Source organism: Gossypium hirsutum, chromosome D05 (genome assembly GCF_007990345.1).
Source record: "Gossypium hirsutum isolate 1008001.06 chromosome D05, Gossypium_hirsutum_v2.1, whole genome shotgun sequence".
In the NCBI taxonomy this organism is placed as follows: domain Eukaryota; kingdom Viridiplantae; phylum Streptophyta; class Magnoliopsida; order Malvales; family Malvaceae; genus Gossypium; species Gossypium hirsutum.
Window position 1 is genome coordinate 26,703,758 of NC_053441.1, and position 24,457 is coordinate 26,728,214.

The 24,457-nt window shown below is 31.8% G+C and overlaps 3 protein-coding genes across 4 annotated transcripts; all 3 read right to left on the bottom strand.

Moving 5' to 3' along the window:
- Nucleotides 1-467: 467 nt before the first annotated feature.
- Nucleotides 468-1,055, bottom strand: LOC107902614 (agamous-like MADS-box protein AGL62). Its single transcript, XM_016828762.1, has one exon. The coding sequence runs from the start codon at nucleotides 1,053-1,055 to the stop codon at nucleotides 468-470; it is 588 nt and encodes a 195-aa protein (XP_016684251.1).
- Nucleotides 1,056-6,273: 5,218 nt separating this feature from the next.
- On the bottom strand, nucleotides 6,274-6,930 carry LOC107902615 (agamous-like MADS-box protein AGL62). The gene has a single exon (XM_016828763.2). The coding sequence runs from the start codon at nucleotides 6,928-6,930 to the stop codon at nucleotides 6,343-6,345; it is 588 nt and encodes a 195-aa protein (XP_016684252.1). The 3' UTR covers nucleotides 6,274-6,342.
- Nucleotides 6,931-8,467: 1,537 nt separating this feature from the next.
- Nucleotides 8,468-15,304, bottom strand: LOC121203096 (TOM1-like protein 4). Of its 2 annotated transcripts, XM_041094507.1 has the most exons (10): nucleotides 15,046-15,304; nucleotides 14,314-14,479; nucleotides 12,940-13,018; nucleotides 12,616-12,714; nucleotides 12,402-12,515; nucleotides 11,937-12,088; nucleotides 10,923-11,004; nucleotides 10,195-10,280; nucleotides 9,921-10,115; nucleotides 8,468-9,221 (listed from the first exon to the last, which is right to left on the bottom strand). In XM_041094507.1, exons 2-10 carry the CDS (start codon nucleotides 14,421-14,423, stop codon nucleotides 8,585-8,587), a joined length of 1,554 nt encoding a protein of 517 aa, XP_040950441.1. In that variant the 5' UTR covers nucleotides 14,424-14,479; nucleotides 15,046-15,304; the 3' UTR covers nucleotides 8,468-8,584. The 2 variants fall into 2 exon arrangements, with proteins under 2 accessions (XP_040950441.1, XP_040950442.1); XM_041094508.1 differs by lacking the exons at nucleotides 14,314-14,479; nucleotides 15,046-15,304 and adding an exon at nucleotides 13,272-14,273.
- Nucleotides 15,305-24,457: the final 9,153 nt, after the last annotated feature.

The following is a 24,457-nucleotide window of genomic DNA, read 5'->3' on the forward strand; positions in this document are numbered from 1 at the left end:
CATGTTCTCAATAAGATAACATTGTGAATTTAATTCTTTTATTTTCTTAATGTTTCATAAAAAAATATAATAATATTATATTTTTAAATACATTAAAAATGTAACACCTATTTCCCGACCTGATTGTCGGGTTCGAGCTACAGGATGTCACATCTGTATTTGTTTTTATTGTTTGATTATATATCCATATGAAACACGTATTTCTCGTGTTGTGATACTTTTATTGATTGTGTAATATGAAAACCTTTTAACGGTAAACTAAAAGTAAAAGGACATGTAAAATTATATTTGTAGCACTAAAAGTAGTAGAAATGGGATGATGCAAGGATACTTTTATTAATCACCAATTTATTGAAAGTAAATATATGGATTGATTCTATTGGTGTACATCTACAAGAACTTAAATGGAAATATGGCTAGCCCCTGAGGAAAATTTAACTTGTTTAGAACTATTGGCGACCATGGCCTTAACTAAGAGGGAAGTTAGTAGGGGCATCCTTAGCAAGACCCGTTGGAGCAAGCATTGAAAAAACGATTGCAATCTTCTTGCTCCGAGAGAAATGGAACAAGTCGAGAAGCTTCGAGAAATGGGAGTATCGCTCGTAGAGCTCTCTTGGGTTAAGTTGGTCAAGGGGAGTTTCCCACCAACGATTAGAATTTGTCCCACTTGTGATTTGTTGAGCAAGTACCTTTTGTGTCTCATGGGATGAGTCTATTTGGCTCTGCACCTCATTGTAAAGTTGGATTAGCTTATTGATTCTTACCGTACGGTGAGCCTCAATAAGAGCATGCATGTCGTCAATCACATGTATGTTTCCGTTCAAAAAGCGGTTAACAATAGATTCGATAGAGGGGTCACCAAATGTAAAAGGTTTACCTGCGGGTGAAAAAATGATAAAAAGAATCTCATTACCACATAAAGTGGAGAGCTCACCAATTTTTTTATAGATTCCTGATCGACGTTTTGAGAATGTGATCAACCGATCATCCTGATTTTCAATCATTTTAATCTCAATCTTTTGTTTTCCCTTGGTTTTCTTTCCAGTGTTTGCCATTACCAAAAGATGAGAGGACAAAAGAAACAAGTAAAAAGATTACAAAAGAATGCTCTATTAGACTTTTGGGATATTATGAAATGAAAATCTTATTGAATGGGATACATATATATAGGGGACAGAAAACTCAAGAATGAAGGCCCAAACTAATGAAATTAGGCCTCTAAGTTATCTCCATTCTCACATTGGTATGTGTAATACAAATTGTCTGTCATTTCTCAAAATTGTGTTAAGTTAGTCTATGGTACTATGGAGAATGTGTGATACGAGTCACAAAAGCCCAAATTCTTGAGGGCAAGGCCCAATAAGAAGATTCCAAGCCCAATCAAGAAATCCACCCATACTTAGTTGAAAATCAGGCCAAATTGTCAAAGTGGCCCAAGTTGTAAAGTTTTATTTTTATTTATTTATTTATTTTACTTAGTTTAAATGTTTATCCAAGAGTCCCAAATAAAAGACCCTTGGCCGAATTTCCATATTAAAATAATTAGGAGTTTTTTTTTTTTAGTTTTAGTTTTAGTGTTCTAATTAAATTAGGAAAACATTTGAAAGGCCTATTTATATGGCTTGGCCAACCACCCTACATTACATTACAATTACATTGAAATTTCAGATTTGATTTGAGTGAAAATTCTCTTTGAGTTCTTCAAGGATTTTCTCTTGAGTTTTCTTTAGAAGTTGTTTTAACAATCTTTTTGATTGTGGGAGCTATCTTCAACCTTCTTCTTGCCATTGATATTCTTTGGAGGGGAGATTAGAGCCGTTTGAAGGGAGTTGTGAGATCTTTCGAGATTTCAAGGCTTCTTAGGACTTATCTTTTAATTTCTTACTGTCAATTCTTTCTTTATTTCTACTTGTGCTGAATCATTATCTAATCTATTTTCTGTTCTTATTGTGTTTTCAGCCTTTTTCTATCTTAAGGAATCAGCCCAAAAATCCCCAATTTCTAGGGTTTTTCCATACTCTTTTTGGGTAAAATTAGATTGTCGAAATTTGGGGAAAACTATCTTGGTGTTCAATTGGGCAGAATCACAATCTCCTTGAGGGTTTCAAGAACCCTAACACTTATTTCTATTCTCAATTTGATTCTTTGCTGATTTGGGGATTTTATTTCAGATCTGAAAATTCAAAAATCTAATCTTTTAATTTTCTGTTTCGTTTCAGATCTAATTGTTTAGGGTTTTCGTAGGAGTTTCTCGTGACTTGGCAACTCGATCTTGGTCCGCGCGCAACCCCGTATCAATGTGTTTCAACAAATTGATGGTAGTTTGATGTTAACAGTCGATGATCATGTTAGTAATTGAGCCCAATCTTGAATTAGGTAAGTAAATGTGTTTCTTGATCATAATATTTATAAATTTTTCTTATCAATCACTCGTATTTATAACTTATCTAATCAATTGTGATTTTAAGGTCTCGATTATTGTCACATAATGTGCTAGGATAGCACGTTGTCTACAAACATATTGCATTGTATTACCATTTGTATAGCAGTTAACTTGGTGCAAAAACAAGATCGATATGTTGAAAAGTACTGAAAATCACTACTATTACTCGGTAAAGCTTAATGCGCATCCTAGAATAACTGATTGAATGTTTGTAAAAGGGATTCCTTGTAAAGAAATGAAGAAAAAAAATACCCAAAGTGCATAGAAGGAAATGACAGCTATGTAATTTATTACATTGCTGATTATAGCACATACTAAAACAGGTTAGGCTGTGTAAGCATGACCTGTCCTGCCAATCCAATTTGATGATGTTGTCAATAGATAACATCTGAAATGGACCTGGTTTTGCTTCTCTACTTGGTTCTGTTTTACCATGCATGAAAGACTGTAATGTTTGCATCGAAGTTATATAGAATAGATGAAGGAAACCAATTTGTTTTATGTTCTAAGAACTCAACTCATAATGTTACTGAAAATTATTGCAGGTTCTTGGAGGCAGGCATTGTCTTGGTGAACGAAAGCTGAAACACCACACAATAAACAAGATAACAAACTACACAGAAGAGGGTTATCTAGTTCAGCGTTTCTCATGTGCAAACACCAAAAACCATGAACAACGATGGAGTGCCAACTTGTTTTACAATCAGTAGTAGCCTGTTTTTCACAGAGTTCATAGGTTGAAGTTGTAAGAATGAAGATTGAATGTTAACTGATTTTACTTCATGGAGTTGTTCATGTCATAGTCCAATGTTTACTTGTAAGAGCTATTTTCATTTGCATGTTTATTGTATCAATAAGAACGCAGGTGAATTTGATTGATTTTAATTCACTACTTGCAGGAACTATGCCATTTCCATCGTGTTGATGTGACATTTTACACTTCTGTTGAGTTGTTTTAATTTGAAGAAGAAATGAATTCTTTTCTTGTTCTGAATTTGAAATATGTTTGCTGCCATACAAGGTTAAGCAATAGAATTAAATATCAGGAAAAGAAAAAGTAAAACAAGAAAAAGAAAAACATGAACATGACACAAATAAAGGAATGTTCCAAAATATAAACAATATCAGGAATACGTCTTTTTGGTGTTGTGATATTTTCTCTTGATTGTGTAATATGAAAAGTTTTTTAACGGTAAACTGAAAATAAAAAGTGTATTCACGTATGAACTGAAAGCAAATGTTGTGGCTTCAGCTCAAATGTTTTACTTAGCAGAAAAGTAAAATTATATTTGTAGCAATAAAAGCAGTAGAAATGGGATGATGCAAGGCTACTTTTATTAGTCACCAGTTTATTGAGAGTAGATAGATGAATTGATACTATTGGTGTACATGTACAATAACCAAAATGGAAATATGGCTAGCCCCTAAATCGTCAAGGAAAATTTAACTTGTTTAGAACTATTGGCGACTATGGCCTTAACTAAGAGGAAAGTTAGTAGGAGCATCCTTAGCAAGACCCGTTGGAGCAAACATTGAAGAAGCAATTGCAATCTTCTTGCTCCAAGAGAAATGGAACAAGTCGAGAAGCTTCGAGAAATGGGAGTATCGCTCGTAGAGCTCCCTTGGGTTAAGTTGGTCAAGGGGAGTTTCCTACCAACGATTAAAATCTGTCCCACTTGTGATTTGTTGAGCAAGCACCTTTTGTGTCTCATTGGATGCATCTATTTGGCTCTACACCTCATTGTAAAGTTTAATTAGTTTATTGATTCTTGCCGTACGGTGAGCCTCAATAAGAGCGGGAGTGTTGTCAATCACAGATATGTTCCCATTCAAAAAGTGGTTAGCTATAGATTCAATAGAGGGGTGACCATATACAAAAGGTTTTCTTGCAAATGAAAAGATGATAAAAAAAATCTTATTACCACATAAAGTGCAGAGCTCACTTTTTTTTTTATAAATTCCTAATCGACGTTTCGAGAATGTGACCAACAATCATCTTCACTTTCAATCATTTTAATCTTAATTTTTTGTATTCTTCTAAATTTCTTTCCTGTGCTTGCCCTTGCCAAAAGATGGGAGGACGAAAAAAAAAAAGCAAAAAGATTACAAAGGAATGCTTATTAGAATTGAAGGCCCAACAAATGAAATTAGGCCTCTAAGTTATCTCCTTTCACTATAAATTCTCACATTGTTATGTGTAATATAAATTATTTGTCATTGACTAAAATTGTACTTAGTTCGTTTATGATACTATAAAGATTGTAATGTTTGCATCAAAACACATGTAAGTGAAAGTAAAATAAAATAGTTGTGCATTTAAATTACGAAACTTTAAAAAAAAATCACAAATTAATTAGAATTTATGTAAAATATCGATTTGTAATGGGCTCCAAAACTTAAAACATGGGTCAAATAATCACATTTCAAATGTAAGTTTAGAATTAGTAGTCACTTTTTGATTTCAGACGTAACCCAATTAGAAGAAAGACTTTTGAGCTCAAATTTAGCCCCTTTTTTTTTCGTATTCGACTTCAATTCAAAATATGGAAAAAAGGGCAATAAATGGAAAGTATAAATTAGTGTATGGCTGGATAAAAAATAATGTAACCATATTCTAAAATAGGGATATTTTGTTTTCCTAATATGATAGTAATAAAATCCAAAATATGGATTCTACCAAAAATAAAATTCAAAAATATGGAAAAAGGAACAATAAAAGGGAAGTATAAATTAGTTTATAGCTGGATAAAAAATGGTCTAACATGAATATTTTATTTTCCTAATAATAGTAATTTTATTATTTCTCTTTATTTGGACATTCTCATAATGGAATGTTTTGGGCACTAACATGAATAATGGTGGATTAGTTTTTTGTATTTATCTTATTGCAAAATTTTGTGTACAAAAATCATAGCAATCATTGTATTATATTTTAACTCGCATTTTCTAGTAAAGAGATAAAAATACAATTTAAAATATAGTACAGTGACAGCTATAATAGTTTTACCGAAATATTCGAGGAATTATAAAGAAAATCAGTTTCTTTTTCTTAAGAGAGAATAAATTAGTTCTCTCTTTTATTACATGCAAATGAAAAAAAAAATGAACCTTAGAACTCAATTTTGTCTTAATTTAATAAAATATACTCGTCAAAGCTTAATCCATTAAAATTATTAAAAAAGCTGTTTATGTCTCCCTTTATCAATAAATATCGGGTTAGGTTTTAATATATAATTTCCTTATAAAATATTAGTGTTTATATAATTGTCAAATTTAGTTTTTGAATACTTATGATAATTCAAAATACTTATATTTGTAAACATGAAATTCATGTTCTCATTAACACATTGCAAGTGTATATAATTAGATTTTGTTTTAATTAACTTACACGTAATATACAAGCATTTTATTATTGTAATGTATATAATAAATAAAATTTAAATCTCTAAATTCATGTTCTTAATAAGATAACATTGTGGATTTAATTCTTTTATTTTCTTAATGTTTCATAAAAAATATAATAATATTATATTTTTAAATACATTAAAAATGTAACACCTCTTTCTCGACTTGATTGTCTGGTTCGAGCTACAGAATGTCACATTTGTATTTTTTATTGTTTGATTATATATCCATATGAAACACGTATTTTTCGTATTGAGATGTTTTTTATTAATTGTGTAATATGAAAACCTTTTAACGGTAAACTAAAAGTAAAAGGACATGTAATTTGTAGCAATAATAGTAGAAATGGGATGATGCAAGGATACTTTTATTAATCACCAATTTATTGAAAGTAAATATAAGGATTGATGTACAAGAACCGAAATGGAAATATGGCTAGCCCCTGAGTAGTCAAGGAAAATTTAACTTGTTTAGAACTATTGGCGATCATGGCCTTAACTAAGAGGAAAGTTAGTAGGGGCATCCTTAGCAGGACCCGTTGGAGCAACCGTTGAAGAAGCGGTTGCAATCTTCTTGCTCCGAGAGATATGGAACAAGTCGAGAAGCTTCGAGAAATGGGAGTATCGCTCGTAGAGCTCTCTTGGGTTAAGTTGGTCAAGGGGAGTTTCCCACCAACGATTAGAATCTGTCCCACTTGTGATTTGTTGAGCAAGTACCCTTTGTGTCTCATTGGATGCGTCTATTTGGCTCTGCACCTCATTGTAAAGTTGGATTAGCTTATTGATTCTTACCGTACAGTGAGCCTCAATAAGAGCATGCATGTCGTCAATCACAGGTATGTTTCCGTTCAAAAAGCGGTTAGCAATAAATTCGATAGAGGGGTGACCAAATGTAAAAGGTTTTCCTGCGGGTGAAAAAATGATAAAAAGAATTTCACTACCACATAAAGTGGAGAGCTCACCAATTTTTTTATAGATTCCTGATCGACGTTTTGAGAATGTGATAAACCGATGATCCTGATTTTCAATCATTTTAATCTCAATCTTTTGTTTTCCCTTGGTTTTCTTTCCAGTGTTTGCCATTGCCAAAAGATGAGGGGACAAAAGAAACAAGTAAAAAGATTACAAAGGAATGCTCTATTAGACTTTTGGGATATTATGAAATGAAAATCTTATTGAATGGGATGCATATATATAGGGGACAGAAAACTCAAGAATGAAGGCCCAAACTAATGAAATTAGGCCTCTAAGTTATCTCCTTTCACTATAAATTCTCACATTGGTATGTGTATTACAAATTAGCTGTCACTTTCCAAATTTGTGTTTTATTAGTCCGTGGTACTATGGAGATTGTGTTTCAACAAATTGATAGTAGTTTGATGTTAACGGTCGATGATCGTGTAAGTAATTAAGCCTAATCTTGGATTAGGTAAGTAAATGTATTTCTTAATCATAGTATTTATAAATTTGTCGTATTGATCACTCGTATTTAAATCTTATCTAATTAATTGTGATTTTAAGGACTCGATTATTGTCATATAATGTGCTAGGATAGCACGTTGTCTACAAACATATTGCATTGTATTACCATTTATATAGCAGTTAAGTTGGTGCAAAAACAAGATCGATATGTTGAAAAGTATTGAAAATCAATGCTAGTACTCGGTAAAGCTAAATGCGCACCCTGAAATAATTGATTGAATGTTTGTAAAAGAGATTTCTTGTAAAAAAAATGAAAAAAAATACCCAAAGTGCATAGAAGGAAATGACAGCTATGTAATTTATTACAATGCTGATTATAGCACATTCTAAAACAGGTTAGGCAGTGTAAGCATGACCTGTCCTGCCAATCCAATTTGATGGTGCTGTCAATAGATAGCCTCTGAAATGGATATAATTTTGCTCCTCTACTTAGTTTTGTTTTACCATGCATGAAAGGTTGCAATGTTTGCATCTTAAGTTATATAGAATAGATGAAGGAAACCAATTTGTTTTATTTTAGTGTTGCTGAAAATTATTGCAGGTTCTTGAAGGCAAACATTGTATTGGTGAACTAAAGCTGAAACACAGCACAATAAACAAGATAACACACTACATAGAAGAGGGTTATCAAGTTCAGCCTTTCCCATGTCCAAAAATCAAAAACCATGAACAACGATGGAGTGCCAACTTATTTTACAATCAATACTTGTTTTACGATCAGTGGTAGCCTGTTTTCCAAAGTTCATTGGTTGAAGCTATAAGAATGAGGGTTGAATGTTTAACTGATTTCATTTCATGGAGTTGTTCATGTCATAGTCCAATGCTTACTAGCAAGAACTATTTTCATTTTCATGCTTATTGTATCAATAAAAACGCTAGTGAATTTGACTGATTTTAATTCACTACTTGCAGGAACTATGCCATTTCCATCATGTTGGTGTGACATTTTACACTTTTAATTCTCTTTTGTTGGGTTGTTTTAATTTGAAGAAGAAATGAATCTTTTTCTTGTTCTAATTTGAAATATGTTTGCTGCCATACAAGGTTAAGCAATGGAATCAAATATCAGGAAAAGAAATATTAAAAAAGAAAAAGAAAAACGTGAACATGACACAAATAAAGGAATGTTCCAAAATATAAAAAAAATGTGTTATTATATCAAAATTCATATAAATATAAAATACTTTACACAATTAGGAAACGGTAAAATACATGAACACAAGAAAATACAAATTGCTAGTTCTATCGGAGAAGATCAACATGGCTTATTATTGGATTTAGATGGTGAAGATGGCATGGCTTTGGCAAAATCAAGGTCTCTGAAGAAAGCATCTTCTGGGTTTACTTGTTGGGTTGGGATCTTAGAATTAATGGAGACATTTTGAGTTTGTCCAACAAGACTGTCATAAGAGGAATCAAAACCATTAATGGAATGAAAAGAACTCCCGGTATAACCATGTTGTTGCTCAAAGAATTGATGTCTTTGATTGAACATAGAAGACGGTGGGTAGTTTCCAGCAGGATTGTCCAACTGAACCAGAGGCAGCTGCTCAGCATCAGCAGGTTTGACTAAGGAAGCCAGTTTAGGTTGTTCACTGAACACAGGTGCAGATCCAGTGTCAGCCGAACAGGAAGGAGATGATGGAGCTAAAGTTGAAGCTAACTCTAGGGAGTTCATGTATGCATCAGTAGGATCAGAATGAAGTGTGGGTTCTTTAATTTCAGAGAAATCCTCGGACTTGTAAGTATCACCGCTGAGATAATCAATGAAGCTGGAATTTGACGTAACTGGCCTTTTTGATGAGGGTGGAGGAGGAAGAAGAGGAACAGCTCGAGCAGGTTCACTTTTTTGTGCTCTTTGGACCTGTCTTTGAGCATTATCCCTTGACGATCTCTAATATACAAGGACAGAGATTCATTAAATTAGATGAAACAAGAATACCGAAACATCACAAAAAATATTCCCTAAGGATTGGTTACCCAAATCTTATATTGCTCAGATATAAGTGTCCAATATTGGTATCTGTTCAATATAAGAATGGTCATTTTTTATTTTTTTTCCAAAAAACCATATTCAAGCAATCTTTAAGTATGTTCATTTTTTTCCCCGCAAACTATATTCAGAGAAATCTTTAAGTGTGTTTTAGAGAAGATAAGACAAAACCACTACAATTTCCTCTTACGTTATAGAGACCAGGGCATGTAACACATCAATGTTAAGTTACTCAGACTCACTGGTAAATTTCTAATTCGAGTATTTATCCGATACAAACACGTTAACTTTTTTTAAGTAAAAAAATTCATGTATCTAGAGGATCCTTGAAGGATATCCTCATACCCTTGTCTCGATATGTATCAAACATGAATACCAAACATGGAAATATCAAGAAAAACAAAAAGTCAACGTAACATAGCATCAAAACATTGTCCATGTGCAAAGTGGATGAATTGAACTGATGTATGTTTTTTCTCCAACTTTTTCATGGTTTTGAAGTGCAAGGTTAATCCAGCACACTGTAAATATTTTCTGTAAACTAGAAGAAAAATGTCCAAAACAAAAGGGGGGCAGAAGAATAACATGAAAAAGTCACCTGTGAGCCAGCTGAGCAAAGTCATCTTCCGAATCATCATCGTCATGGTTAACATTAACAATCGGCACAACACGAGTTTCTGCTACTGCTGTGGTAGCACTACCGGTGTTTCCTTTCAGAATGTCATCATGCTGGCAAAGAACATGCTGCAATCGATCATTTAGTGCTAATCCCTGACATAAAAGTTGCTCATTTCTGGAAAAGCAAAATCCATCATCAGCATTATTCTATAAAACAGGAGGGAAATCAATGGAAGATACAAACAGATTCTCACGTTGTATGATTCACGAGAAGAACAACACGTTTTTTGTAAGAACGGCATTGCTCAACGAGGTCAACAATCACTTCTTGCTTCAAAGACTGAACAACATCCAAAACAGTAAGCCTAATCATTTGATTTGAATTTATTTAATCCCTGGCATGCATAAGGACTGCATTGGATAGTATGTAATATTTATTAGATTTATCTTCTTTATTTCTTATTTGGTGTTGATAGATAAGTGGGCACATATTTAGCTTCCAGGGTTGCTTTTCATCTAGAACTGTGCAAATACCACACAACCTGCCCAAGCCCAAAGTCTCATTCAATACTCAGGAAGCTTAGGACAAAACTGTTAAACCCGAAAAATGGGCTTAAGCAAAAAAAATTAAGCCTATTTAAAATATCTACCAAAACCAATTTATGCAATAAGTCCAATAATACGGTCAAAATCAAGAATCAATTTACCATGCCACAGCAAGGAAAAAACCAAGATTTTACATTGTGCCATGTGAAACCGGAAAAGAGGATTAATAAAGCTGATCCCAGACAAAGAGATTAACAATGAGAACAATAAATTTCCCCGGTGCTAAATAGAAAACCAAGAGGAAAATGAAAACCTTGCAATTTGCACATTAAAACAAGTAAATCAACGTACAACAGCAAGAAAATAATCTGAAACAGAAAAACAGGATAGTACATGGGTCAAGCATAATGGTTCATTTCTAGAACAAAGTTTTTACCTCGGGAGTCTTGGGCTCCAATGCACTAAGCACTTCCATTAAGATATCTGCTAGTCCACTAGCATTTTGAATCTCTGCCAAGCTGAAAGTAGACAAGTTTCATTGTCTTTGCAGGCAAATGATAACCAAAATACCGCTAGTTTATGTAGGAAGTTTACGTGTCAGCAGCAAAGATGTTAAAACACAAAGATGGAAAGAGATATGCAGTGTAGTACCTTTGAAGTGGTTTAATACAGTTCAACAAAGAAAAAAGGATAGCTTAAGCCTCAATCTTTATGTCCCAATGTTAAAATAATCCATACTGTGTTCATGTATTTTGCCGTGTCATAATCATGTTTATGATATTGAAAAATTCATGTAATCATATTGTGTTCATGTTATATCTTTATGTTCTGTAATATCAATTTTAGATTTATTAAAGAAAATAAGTATAAAAATTCATTTCAACATTGTTAGTCATATATATGCTAAAACATGCCAATGAACACATAATAGAAAATAATTATGTAAATCATAATGTGTATTATCAATTGAATGATTTTTCTTAATTATGAGCTGTGGTGAGGTGATGTCTGTTATAAGCTGTGATGCTCTGTTCTTTGTAATCTCTTCAGAGTCTTTATTTTTAATAAAATTTTATTTAGGCCTAACAAAAAGAAAAAAATTGTAAATCATAATGTATATGATTTTGCATAAGCAATGACGACTTATACATATGAAGATATAAATATATTACACATTCACATATGGTTTACAATTTATACGGTAAGCATAAAATCAAACACAACAAACAAGAGATGAGAGATCCAATCCAAGCAAAAGAGTTACGGATACCAACAATAAATCGGTTGACCTTTCTTTTACCGATTCAAGTCATTATTGAACTAAGAATCAAATACTTTGAAATAATTTGAGTGAAGCAAAGGTTTCAAAATCTGTTTTCGGACAAAGATGTTGTGTCAAGGACAACTGTTTAATCCGCAACAAGAACATAATAATCTAGCAAATTAGTACCTCAAGCCAGAAGCATCATCAGACTGTCGAGAGACCTCAATAGCAGCATCTTGACGTGCTGAAACTGGTTGGTGGGTTACTGGATTGTTCTGAGGTGGAGTAAATAACGGTACACTATTCTTTTCACGAGGAGGAAATGCAACTCCAGCAACCTGAAAATACACAAAAGAAGGTTTAACTTTAAGAACAGATACGAATAGACTATGTTATTCCGATTTTTCATTTTCTTGAAATACCGTATTTGACACTCATGTCCAATAGAAATCCAAAGATGGGTATGGAGATATGACCCTCCAAGAATCCTCCAAATACATGAAAAAGATAAATTATGGACAATGAAAGGGAACCTAATATATCCAAGCACAAAAGAACAAGTTTGATAATATTCGACCTTGGGAAAATAGATGCTTATGAAGGGCCAACAAAAGAACGGGCTGGCAGGTAAACACAAACTAGAACGTTTACCCGTAGTTCTTTATATGCTGCAAAATATTGTGGATACCTTCCCCCGGGTCCTCCAAAGGCTACTTGCCATGTGTCTATGAAAGTAAGTACCTTTTCCCTGACATTCAAGTCAGGCTGCACAGTTACCAGAATGAAGCGTAAGAGTAGTAAGAACCAGAAAGTGAGGAAATTAAAAAGAAATGTTAGATATCACAGATCAGGCAAAGAAAGGCACCTTCTTCGTTACGATTTTAACCATTTCGTTCAAGATATCACACTCAACAATCTGCTGAAAAACATGCTCCCCGCAATTTTTACTGAGAGAATCCAATACCTGGACGAATATATAAAGATATATGGTATCGTATTACTTCTTTATCATCATGCAACACTAAGGAAAAAACATAGGATGGTACCGAGTTAATAATCATTTGAGACCACATGATGAAATTAAATCACTGAAAATAACCACGTTATACATATTATTACACCATAAGAGTTGACTTCCGAACAAATATCTGAAAGAGCAATATGTACGAGGAAGAAGCATGTAACTCACATTAAGAGCTAGTAGCTGTACTTTTGGGTTTTTATTGCCCAGTTGCTTCTTGAGGACTTTCAAAGCATCCTTAGCCTGCCTACAATAGACAAATAGAGAATGTCAAAACCTTGACTATGATTTTCACTGAAGTCCAGATGATTTAGGATCCAAATGCATCTGCAATAGCGAATAATAGGCTTGGATCAAGTTATGACAAGAAGCCAATACATTCAACACAATCGCAGGACAACCATGCAACTTTCCTACGAGAGGGTGTTGTATGTCTACAGAAAACCCCTTGGGAGCATAAAATCATATTTCGAACAATTAAATTGGTGACAATAACATACACTGTGCATTTCTTAGCATCAGACAATGAATTTCTGTTTATTCAAACATTTTCATTCCTGTTCACACTTCAGACCCTTCAATTCTTTTTCTAGTAAAGAGATAAATTACAACCCAAGACCAACTCAAGTACCCAAAGTGTACAAGAAAGATATTAAAGCCGAAAAAACAATGAGTGTGAGAGAAGGAACTAGAAGAAAAATAGAGAACGTGTTTGTCATATAGACAAACACCAAATAATAGACTGACAAGAGAATATAGAATAGGAAGGTAGCCATCATATTGGTCCTACATTACATGGAGTTAGGTGTGAATACCTAATTCTAACAAGGGTATTTTTCGTAACATTTCACTCACTATAGTCAAGCTAAATGAATCCAAGAGTAGGGTATAAACATGTATACACCCAAAAGCTTCTTGTCCTTGTTTGTGACATATAAATTTCCCCCCAAATTGTCCTTCCTCTTCTCCTACAAGACAAAGGATACCATATTCAGAAGATCCAAAAATTTCCTCCTTCCACATCCCTCCCTTCATCACTCTCTTCTGAAAAAAATCATGCCATATCATCCTCCCATTAACATTTTTGAGGCAAAATACATTTTAATCAAAGCTTGAAAAAACCTTCTCTCATCTATTGCAATGGCAGCACAAATCAAGTTAACCCAGCAATCTCCTTACGAGCTCCACCTCTTTCATGATTGGACAACAACTGAATTACAGTGAAACGTTCCACAAAAGTGTACCACAATCTCTTGTGATGATATATTACACTATCAAAAGATGGATTACATCACAAATTTGACTTAAAACAATTAAAGTGGTGATTAGAGCTGCTCTTCAGCAAACAATGCTTGCAAGTTTGAAAATCACCTAAGTAGCCTACATTGCATAATTCATACCACAACTCACGTGATTCAAATAAAACTACTGGTGCTTCCCAGAAAACCAAATAATCTAATTACCAAATCACAATCACAAGTACAAAAACACATAAAAGAACAGAAAAATGGCCACTAAACTGACAAACAAAAAGAATGATACCGTGGATCCGTGTTTATAATATCACATAGCTCAATGTTTACAGCCCAATCTGGACCAATCAGCATATCATGAGTTGCCCTTTCAGCACAGGCTGCCGCACTATTAGCCATGAGAACCTGCTTCTTTTGTTGAATTACAAAATCCCAGATTATTCTATAAGCACAGCCTACAGCAAAATCAGTAACTTTATCATTGAATATCATGAATTTGAGGCAAAATTTGAGATTTTAATTAAAATAACTAAAAAGCAAACGATCATCAAAATCAACTCTAGAACATGATCGTCAATAAACTCAAATTGGCAATTAAAAGAAACTATAGCAAACGATCATCAAAATCAACTCTAGAACATGATCATCAATAAACTCAAATTGGCAATTAAAAGAAACTATAGCAAACGATAATCAAAATCAACTCTAGAACATGATCATCAATAAACTCAAATTGGCAATTAAAAGAAACTATAGCAACCCCAAGAATAGAAACAGCCCATATAAAAATAAAAAGGATATCAAGCGATCAAACCCCAGAACTTTAAGCGTAGAATTAAAACCCAGAACAGTTAAAAAAAAACCCAAAAAGAAAATGAACAGATCAGATACTAATGGAAATAAAAAAACAAGCTTGAATAACATTTCTATCCCCAAGTGATCAAACCAATAAAACTACTCCCTTCACCTAAATTAAAGAATAACAAAAAAATTTGGAAGTTTTTGGGATAGTGGATCTTACATAACAAAAATGACCACGAATAAGACACGAACAAAGCTTGATTTTGTAGTATGTTTATACGAATAATGACTTAAATCTTTCCCCGTTTTCTCTTGGACTTGGTTGAAAGGTTTTGCCTTTGCCCTTCGGTGATTTTTTTTTTTCTTTTTTCTATTTCAATTTCGGAATTGCGTCAACCTTAGGCTTGCCTTGTCTGAACTCAAATCAAATTTGACTTTTTCTCTAATAAATATTTTATAATTTTAAATCGGAAAAGATATAAGGCGTTAGGCATAATTTTCTCTAGTTTTTATTTTATTTTGGCATTTCGGTGACCAAACATTTATTCATACTATATATATAATTTTTGGCTAAATTAAGGATATTATAATTTTTAACTTTTTCAAATAAAGTTATAATCATCAACTTAAAATCATTAGTATGATTTTCACTCACTTTTCGTCCTTTGTTTTTTTCTTAAATTATAGATTAAAAAATTTTATAATTGTAATATACTTGCTTTTTTTATATTTAAAATTTAATCTTCATACTTTTATTTTTTAAAAATTAAACTTTTATTTCTGGAATTTTAAATTTTAAATATTTTTGTTAACATTGTTATAATTATTCTATTAAATCTGATAATGTGACATTTTAAAATTAATAAAAAAAATTATCGTTTGGTATCTATTTAATAAAATAATGACATTGTAATGCATCTGAATTTAATAGAGAATTTTAACGGTGTTACCAATTCTTACAAATTCACATGAGCATTTTAACCAAAATAAAGTATTTAGACTAACTAATGATATTAATAAGAGTTGAGGTACCAAAGTATTAAGTTTTATGTTAAAATTAAAGTATAGAAATTAAATATTAAATTTGACAAAATATAGGGATCTAAATTGAAATTTAGCAATTATTATATAATCTCAAAAAAAATAGAGGGATTAAAACTGAAATTTAGCCATCATATTTTCATGTTAAAAAATAAGAAGGAGAAAAAAACAGGTGTCATGAAAGTCCATCCTTTTATATATTATATAGATTATAATTAAATTCTAATATATTTTTTAGTTTTAAATTAAGCAATTGAGGTTATACTCTGTTTTACATAGAGATTATTAGTTTTTTAAGTTTTTAAAGTGTTGAAATTATACAAATTTGACATGTGTTGAGGAAAGAAAAAAAGTATTTGGAAAAATTGCAACATAAACCCCTTAATCTTTTTTATATAATTTTTTCTGATGTTCTACAAATTGTATTTTTTCCATTCCAATTTGTTTATATTTACTAATTCAACTTTCATTTTTGCATAATAAATCACTGTTTAAAAAATCATTTTAAGTTTATCACTATTTTTATAAATGAAATAAATTATTAGGATTCAAATAAATATTTAATAATATAAATAATGTTACAATAAATTATTTGAAGGTCACAATATTTAAATTCAATTAATAATTTATATTCACTAATTAATGATTAAGTTAGAAAATATATATAAAATATAACTTCACGCAATCTACTGATATAATATTTATATTTTAAAAATAATTTTTAAAATACTATTTATTTAAATTCAGTCTAATAACAATTATCATGTTTTTAAAATTAAACTTATATATTATTATGTTATAATTTCGTAATCATGTTGTTAATGAAACATTACAAAATTTATGAAAAAATTAAAAAATAATTAAATATAATTTAATTAATACATACAATCAATTTGTGCATAGCACGGATAAGGAAAGCTAATATATATTATAAGATATGCAACATTTAATGAAACTTGTCTACATGTTATGGTTATTTGTGACAAACAGATAGTCTCATTGCTTGACACATCACTATATCTTATATTAAATTAATATAAATATAAAGGATAAATTGTTTGAATCATTACCCAAGTATTTGGATCAATAGGATCACATGTTTATATTAGAGATGTCGCCACATTGTTTAGAGCATCAAGAAGGGTTTGTTCCTTCCCAAATTTGCAATGGTTCAATTGTAGAGATAGATGGCAAGGCTTTCAAATTCTTAGTCATTTAGTTGTTGGGTTCTCCTTATTTTCTTTCTATTCTAAAAGAGATAACATCATTGGAGGAATCACTTTCTGAATCGATCTTTTCTCCTCCTTCACTTTTTTATTCAAATCAAAACCTTTTGAACTGTTGTTGCTAAAATCAATATCAGGGTTTTGACTTTGTTATTGGTTATTTAACTTTATTAAGGATTCTTTAATAGATTGATTTTCATGTTCACTTTTCATTTTTGGATCATACTTACTTGTCCTATTAATTTTGGTCATATTTGAAGAAACAGAGCGAAGTTAAAACTTGATTCTCAAAAGAAAATCATGAATATCATATTCTAGTAAATGAACAAGAGGTATTTCAAAGTGAGTACAATTTCTACGTTAGGGTAAAAGATAAAAATAATAATCAAAACCTCATCCTATTTAAACATAAATATTTTATCAAATAGGTAAACTAGAGTTTGAGAAAGTAAAATATTGTAATGGATAATTTTTCTTGTTGTTTGAGATAGCTTTCAAAAACAATGACATGATCGAATGAAGAACAAAACAAAAAATATACAATAAAATTTGAATATTACAAATCCTTATATCACTTTAAAGTCTCTCAACCCTGTTACCATCCAATAATTTTATGAAAAAGTTACTCAGTTGTTTGTCTATGGGCACATGTTTTAACTTAACCATTTTATTCTCAACTAAGTCTTTCATGAAGTGATGACGATATATTTTATTCTTGAGTGTAATACTAGATTCTTTGATATGTTAATGGCATTTGTGTCATCACAATACATTGTGGCACAAGTTGTGGGTACATCAAAGTCTACAAGCATTTGTGTCATTCAAATTAATAAGTGGGTAGGGAGATAGAATTTTGCTTATTGATATATAATAAGATTATATTGTTTACAAGATAAAAGCATGCTATGGAGGTGTTTTTTCGATCATTTATGTTCCTTGCCTAATCAACATCACAATATCTTACAAGGTTAAAATTAGTATATTTAGTAAATCAAATAACCAAATTCAATCTAACATTCACATGTCTAATGATTTGTTTGACAACCTTCAAATGTGAATCATTTGGCAATGCTTGATGTCGAGCACATATGCCAACACTATGGCTAATATTTGGTTTGTTAGTTGTAAGATACAAGAGACTGCCAATCATATGCTTCAATAAGTGGTCAATCTATTGCCACACCCTATTCATCTTTAGTGAGTATCATTCAATCCCGATTGAAGTTCTTAAAACCTTATAAGATTCTATGCCAAATTTCTTTACTAAACCTTAGACATACTTTTCTTGAACGATGAAGGTTCATTTCTTAAGTTGCTTAATCTGAAAACTTAGAAAATATGCTAGTTACCCTACCATACTCATTCCAAATTCAACTTTCACGAGGTCAAAAAATTCTTAAGAAGCTTTTGAAGAAGTGAAATAAAAGAAAAATGTCATCCACATAGATTTGTTCACCTACCATACTTATTCCAAATTCAGCTTTCACGAGGTCAACAAATTCTTAAGAAGTTTTTGAATGAGTGAAATAAAAGAAAAATGTCATCCACATAGATTTGTGCTATTGTGATTCATTATTTTATCCTTTTAATAAAAAGGGTTTTATCAACACTCTCTCTTACAAAACCTTTCTCGTACAAATACTTAGGGGCATAGCTAGAAATTTGTTTTAAGGGGGGTTAGAGATGAATTATAATTGTTTTCTTTAGTATAATTTTACCATTATACTAATATATAATTTCATAAATTTTAATGGATAAATGGTAAATCTACCATTTTAGGGAAGGGAAGGCCACTATTTGCCCCCTATTGCCTTCACCATTGTAAATATTTGGTGATTCTTCCATACCAAGCTTTAGAGGCTTGTTTTAATCCACATAGAGCTTTTGTTAACTTGTAAACATGACCAAGATTACTAGCATTTGTAAAACATTTTGGTTGAGCAACATATACCTCATCATTCAAAAATCCATTCAAGAAGACACTTTTGACTTCCATTTGGTAGAGTTTAATGTCTAAGTGACATGCCAAAGTTAAAATAACTTGATGGATTCAAGACTTGTCTTAGGGGCAAAGGTTTCATCAAAATCTACCCCTTCGACTTAAGTGTACCATTGTACAACTAGTCTGACTTTGTTCCTAATAATGTTGCCTAGCTCATTAGTTTTCTTTTTGAAGATCCACTTATTGCCAATGATGTTACAATTTTTTGTTTTAGGCACTAGCTTCCACGCTTGGTTTCTTTCAAACTATAACATTTCTTCCTACATTGATTGTATCCAAAAACTCATTTTGCAAGGTTTCTTCCACTCTTGGTTCACCACTTGAGATGTAACAAGCAAAACTTACAATGTCCCTGTAGTTAGGTTGTGGCTTGCATCTAGTCTTGATTCATTTATTCACCTTACCGATTACATATTCTATGGGGTGTTTCTTTTATATTCTAATAAATGGTTGTAACTTTGAAGTATTGGCTTAGGGTGTACAATGACCTATGGGCGCATTCTCTGGTACATATATCTTCTCATTTTGTGTGATCACTTTCTAGTGCAACTTCATACTCATCTTCCTTTGCTCTTTTGTTTCATCATGTAAAATAAGGTCCATTGGCTAGTGTATATACTAATCCACATTTATTAAGATAGTCTAATAGCATAGTCTAATAGCTTATTTGCCATTTTAATTTTATTTTTATTGAATGATAGGTTGGTTAAAGTCCCTTATAACAATCCACTTGTCTTCTCGAACAAGTTGGTTAGCTAATTAATATAGTCTATCCCAAACTTTTGTCTTTCATTTAAAATCATATGGCCAAAAAGATAAACAAGTCAAAAGGATCTATCGGGTTCCTTAGTGTAAGTAACAAAATATTATTATCCATAAATCATATATTACAAGAAGCTAAGGTAGATCACATGAGAATTGTCCATCCCCTTTTAACTACACAGTTTGTATCGATTATGAGCTATAAACCCACTTCGTTTCTAACATTTTTACAATAATTCACTGTTATTTTCATAAGGAAATATAAGTTAGCCTTCATTTTTCAGGTCAAGTATCCATAGTGAAACGATGTTAGAGGTTAACCCAACTCTTTAACATTCAAATTGATAAGGATCATAGCGATGTAAGGGGTTGTTGAGAGAGAACCTACCTTAACTATTCCTTATTATTTGACCTTACAATAGAGAAATAAGCAAGCATCTTAGTCCTAAAATCATTGATTCCATAGGACGAATTTACAACAATATCTTCTAACGCAACGTTCATACTTAATACCTTTACAACATCATTATTCTCACCACCAAACGAAATTTCCATCAACAATAGTAAAATTATTATTGTTACGCACCAACATTAAAAATGGATAAATTCTTATAGGCATCGATTACAACAATTGTATTGACATCTTACACTTTGTTCTTCTTCATGAATGCAAACTCTTTAACGTATTACTTTTAGCTCAAACTCTCTTAGAATAATCTTCACCTCTTCTTCTTTTCATTTCCCTTTACTTTTTACGATTTTGATCATTTACAACAACGTTCACAATGTTCTATCATCCTTCCTCAATCACATTCTCAACCACATTAATATGGGTCTTGTCTTAACTCGAATCAACATTTTCAATAATTCCTTGTTGCCTCTATATATATACACCACTCAAATAATAAATATTAAAACTCTATGTAAATTTAACCTTTACTTTATAAGTGATCCTCATCTGTCTCACCTCCTTTTCTTTCAGAAATTATATGTCCATGATGCCACAACGTTCGTATGATTAATCTAAGGGCACATTTTCCCAAGGCCTATCACCTACTGGGTTTTTACGTGGGGAACCTCTCAAATTATTATTAGAATTCTTAAGTCCTCTAGCTCAATAGAGAGGGCCTCTAATGACCTATTAAGGGCTCTTACCTCTCTAGATTCAATCTAAGCTATAACATTGCCTTCATCTATAGTAGCTAAAAGACGAAGAGAAAGTGCAATTGTAGTTTTCATTTTATCCATCACTTCTAACTGTTGAAGTTTTATTTTCAAGTTTACTTTACCATTTGAATTTAATTCACCATTTTCGTTATTTTCTCTTTTTTTTTGGTCCTTGAATTTACCATCAACCTCACTAAGCTCCTTTACATTTTTGTCTTGTGATCACTCATTTAATCTAAAATTTAAAGGCAATTGAGTTTCCTCATATTGGTGCGTGGGGATAAAAATAAACTTATCAGAAATTAACAAAGGTTTCAAGGTGTATATTAATGCCACATTACCACTTTCTTTAAGGTTCTATTCTCCCTCACCTATATTATTGTGTGTAAATGAGTTAATGGCAAGTGAAACTCGAGGATACAATAAAGCCCAATGGCTATCTATGTGTTACACTGACGGAAACAGTCCACTGAGCATCGAGTGGAGCATAGTAAGGATATCAATTTCTACAAAAAAATTTTGCAGTAATTTTTTATAGAACTATCTAGAAAGAAACTTTTTTTTATGTTTTTAGGTTGTCATGCAAATGAAACTTCACTTCTATTTATAGAAGGTCTCATGTCTCTTCATAAGGATATAACCGCCCAAATAGATAGTCATATCTTTAAGCATAAACATAATTATTCAATAGATATCTACTTGAATAATTATGACCTTTTATTATTAATTAAGTGACATAAATTTTGGTAACTTATAACTTTTCATTAGCAACTATTGGAACACTATATCTATATTAAAAATATTCCAACACCTCTTTCCTTTCTTCTATTGTTTCTTTCAAAAAAATCTCTATGTTGTAGTTGAAACAACCCGTTTTCAGTAAAATCGAAACAATATTTTCGGGACCACAAATTCGAGGTCGGAAGAAATTTTATTTTAATATTACTTTACGGTCTACATTATGATAGTAATTTCGTATGAAAATTTCGTTAAGAAATTTTACTGATTACATGTCTAATCTGATAAAAAGGACTAAATTGCATAAAGTCAAAAGTTGAATTCTAGTAGCTAAAGGTATCAAATAGCTATGGAATTTAAAATCAAAGGTCATTATATGAAAAATATACCAATAGAGGAGTTAGTAGATAAGGATGATTATTCATCATTGGAACTTAAGGAAGTATTAAGGTTAATTTTGGAAAGATGATAAATAATGATGATAAATGAAATAAATAGTTAAAATATAATCATTTTCATCATCTTTCCTAAAACAAAATACATGGAAACCCTAGTCATGGATGTTGAGTTCAAGTAAGCTATTTTTGCTTAATTAGGTATATATTATTGTCCTGTTTTTAATGATTTTTATGTTTCGTAAAAGCTTAATCTAGCTATCTTGGGGATTAATTTGCAAAACTATTAAAGTGTTAAGGTTTTTCCATGGATGAGTATAGTTGAATTATGAAGTTTTATGGTAGAAAATGAAGGGTTGTTGATAGATAAACAACTTTTGTAAATAGAATTTTGATGAAATTATGATTTAGGGACTACATTGAAAAGATGGAAAATTCATGGAAAAATTCTAAATTTTATGAAATACATGGGCTGATATTGTTATATATGAAAATCAGTTAGGCTTGGAATAAGGATTAAATTGTATGAGTTTCATTTTCCGAGCATAGGGACAAAATCATAATTAATTAAATGTATAAGGGAAAAATAGTAATTTTTCCACAGATGTGTATTGGAATGAATTGAATGTGAATTGTATTAAATTGAGCTAAATTCATTCATATAGATCCAGATAGACCTAGTATGGAGTTAGATCGAGGAAAAGAAAAAGTATAGGATTAGTAGCTTACAAATCTACGTATATTTGTCGAGGTAAGTTCGTGTAACTAAATTGTATATTTGTATGATTTGAATTAATATTGTTGTGTGTGTGATTTGTATAAAATGCCATGTATATTATGGATCACATATCCGACAAGTACTGTGTCCCGTTTGAACCTTAGAAAATCGATAGATACAAATGACATGTCATTAAGGGTTCCCAATTAATGACTCTCTTGAACTTCCCGTTTACATGCTCGTATGGGCATACCTGTATATGAATTGACGAATTACAAATTTTTACACCTCGTGTGTACTACACGTGTATCCAAAGATATTTTAAATGGTTCAACGGACAAAGTTCTGATATGAGATAATATGAATTCTAGATGAATTATTACGGGTATATACTTGAAATACATGGATATGATTTGTACATGTTATACAGACACATGATGTAGAAAGTATATGTATATGGAAATTTGATTATTGATGAGCTCATACATGTTTCTTGATATTTATAAGAAATACATGACTAACATGGTTGATGAGGATAAGTGTTTAGGCTATTGGTCAAATTGCTTTGGATATATCTTGTTTACTTACTTTAAATGTGAATAAATGGTAAGTCAAATTCCATGTTATACGAAATTAATAAGCTTAAATGCTTACTCTGTTTTATTTCCCCTATTTTATAGTAACTCGGAAGCTCGTTAAGGTTTGAAGCTGGTCGGAGCTACATCACACTACCCATCGGCCCATTTTGGTTATAATGGCATATATAGGTTCATTTGGCCAATGATGGCATACAATTGTTTTGTTGTGATTAGCTATTTGAATGGCTTGAATTTTGATGTATATATATGTGGCATTATCATGTTTAATGTGTGATTGGTATGGTTGAATGACGGATAATTCATAAGCATATTGATGGTTGGATTGGATTGGTATATTAGGTATAAATACGCTTATATATGTATTTGGTTAATTTGGTAATTACGGATTCTTAGATATATGTGATGATATGTTATGTTTAATACCTGAGTTTGCTTGTTTTAAGTGGTTTTATATGGCTTGATGATGTGCAAAAGTGTTGATGTAGGTTGAAGACAAATTGGGTGAGAAATGTGGCTAGAAAAATGGCCTATTTCGTCTACACGGACAGAGACACGGACATGTGTCTCAGTTGTGTGTCACACACGGCTAGATGACACGGCCGTGTGTCCCCTGTATCTTTTAATTTGCAAAACAGAATGCTCACACGACCTAGCACAAGAGCATGTAGCTTGGTCGTGTGACCCAAGTCAGAGAGCTCATAAGTTTGGACACAGGCTGGGACATGGTCGTGTATCCCTATTTCGAATGCCCACGCGGCCTGAGACACGGTCGTGTCTCTTAACCATGTGAAACACACAGCCTGGCCACACGGGGCTTGTGTCCCTTGCATCTTTGAATTTTTTAATATTTTTTAAATTTTTTAAGTACCTGATTTAGTCCCGATTTGTTTCTAATATGTATTTTGGGCCTCGAAGGCTCATATAAGGGATATTATGCATGATTTCGATTAGTTTCTGATATGAATGCTATATGATATGAAATAT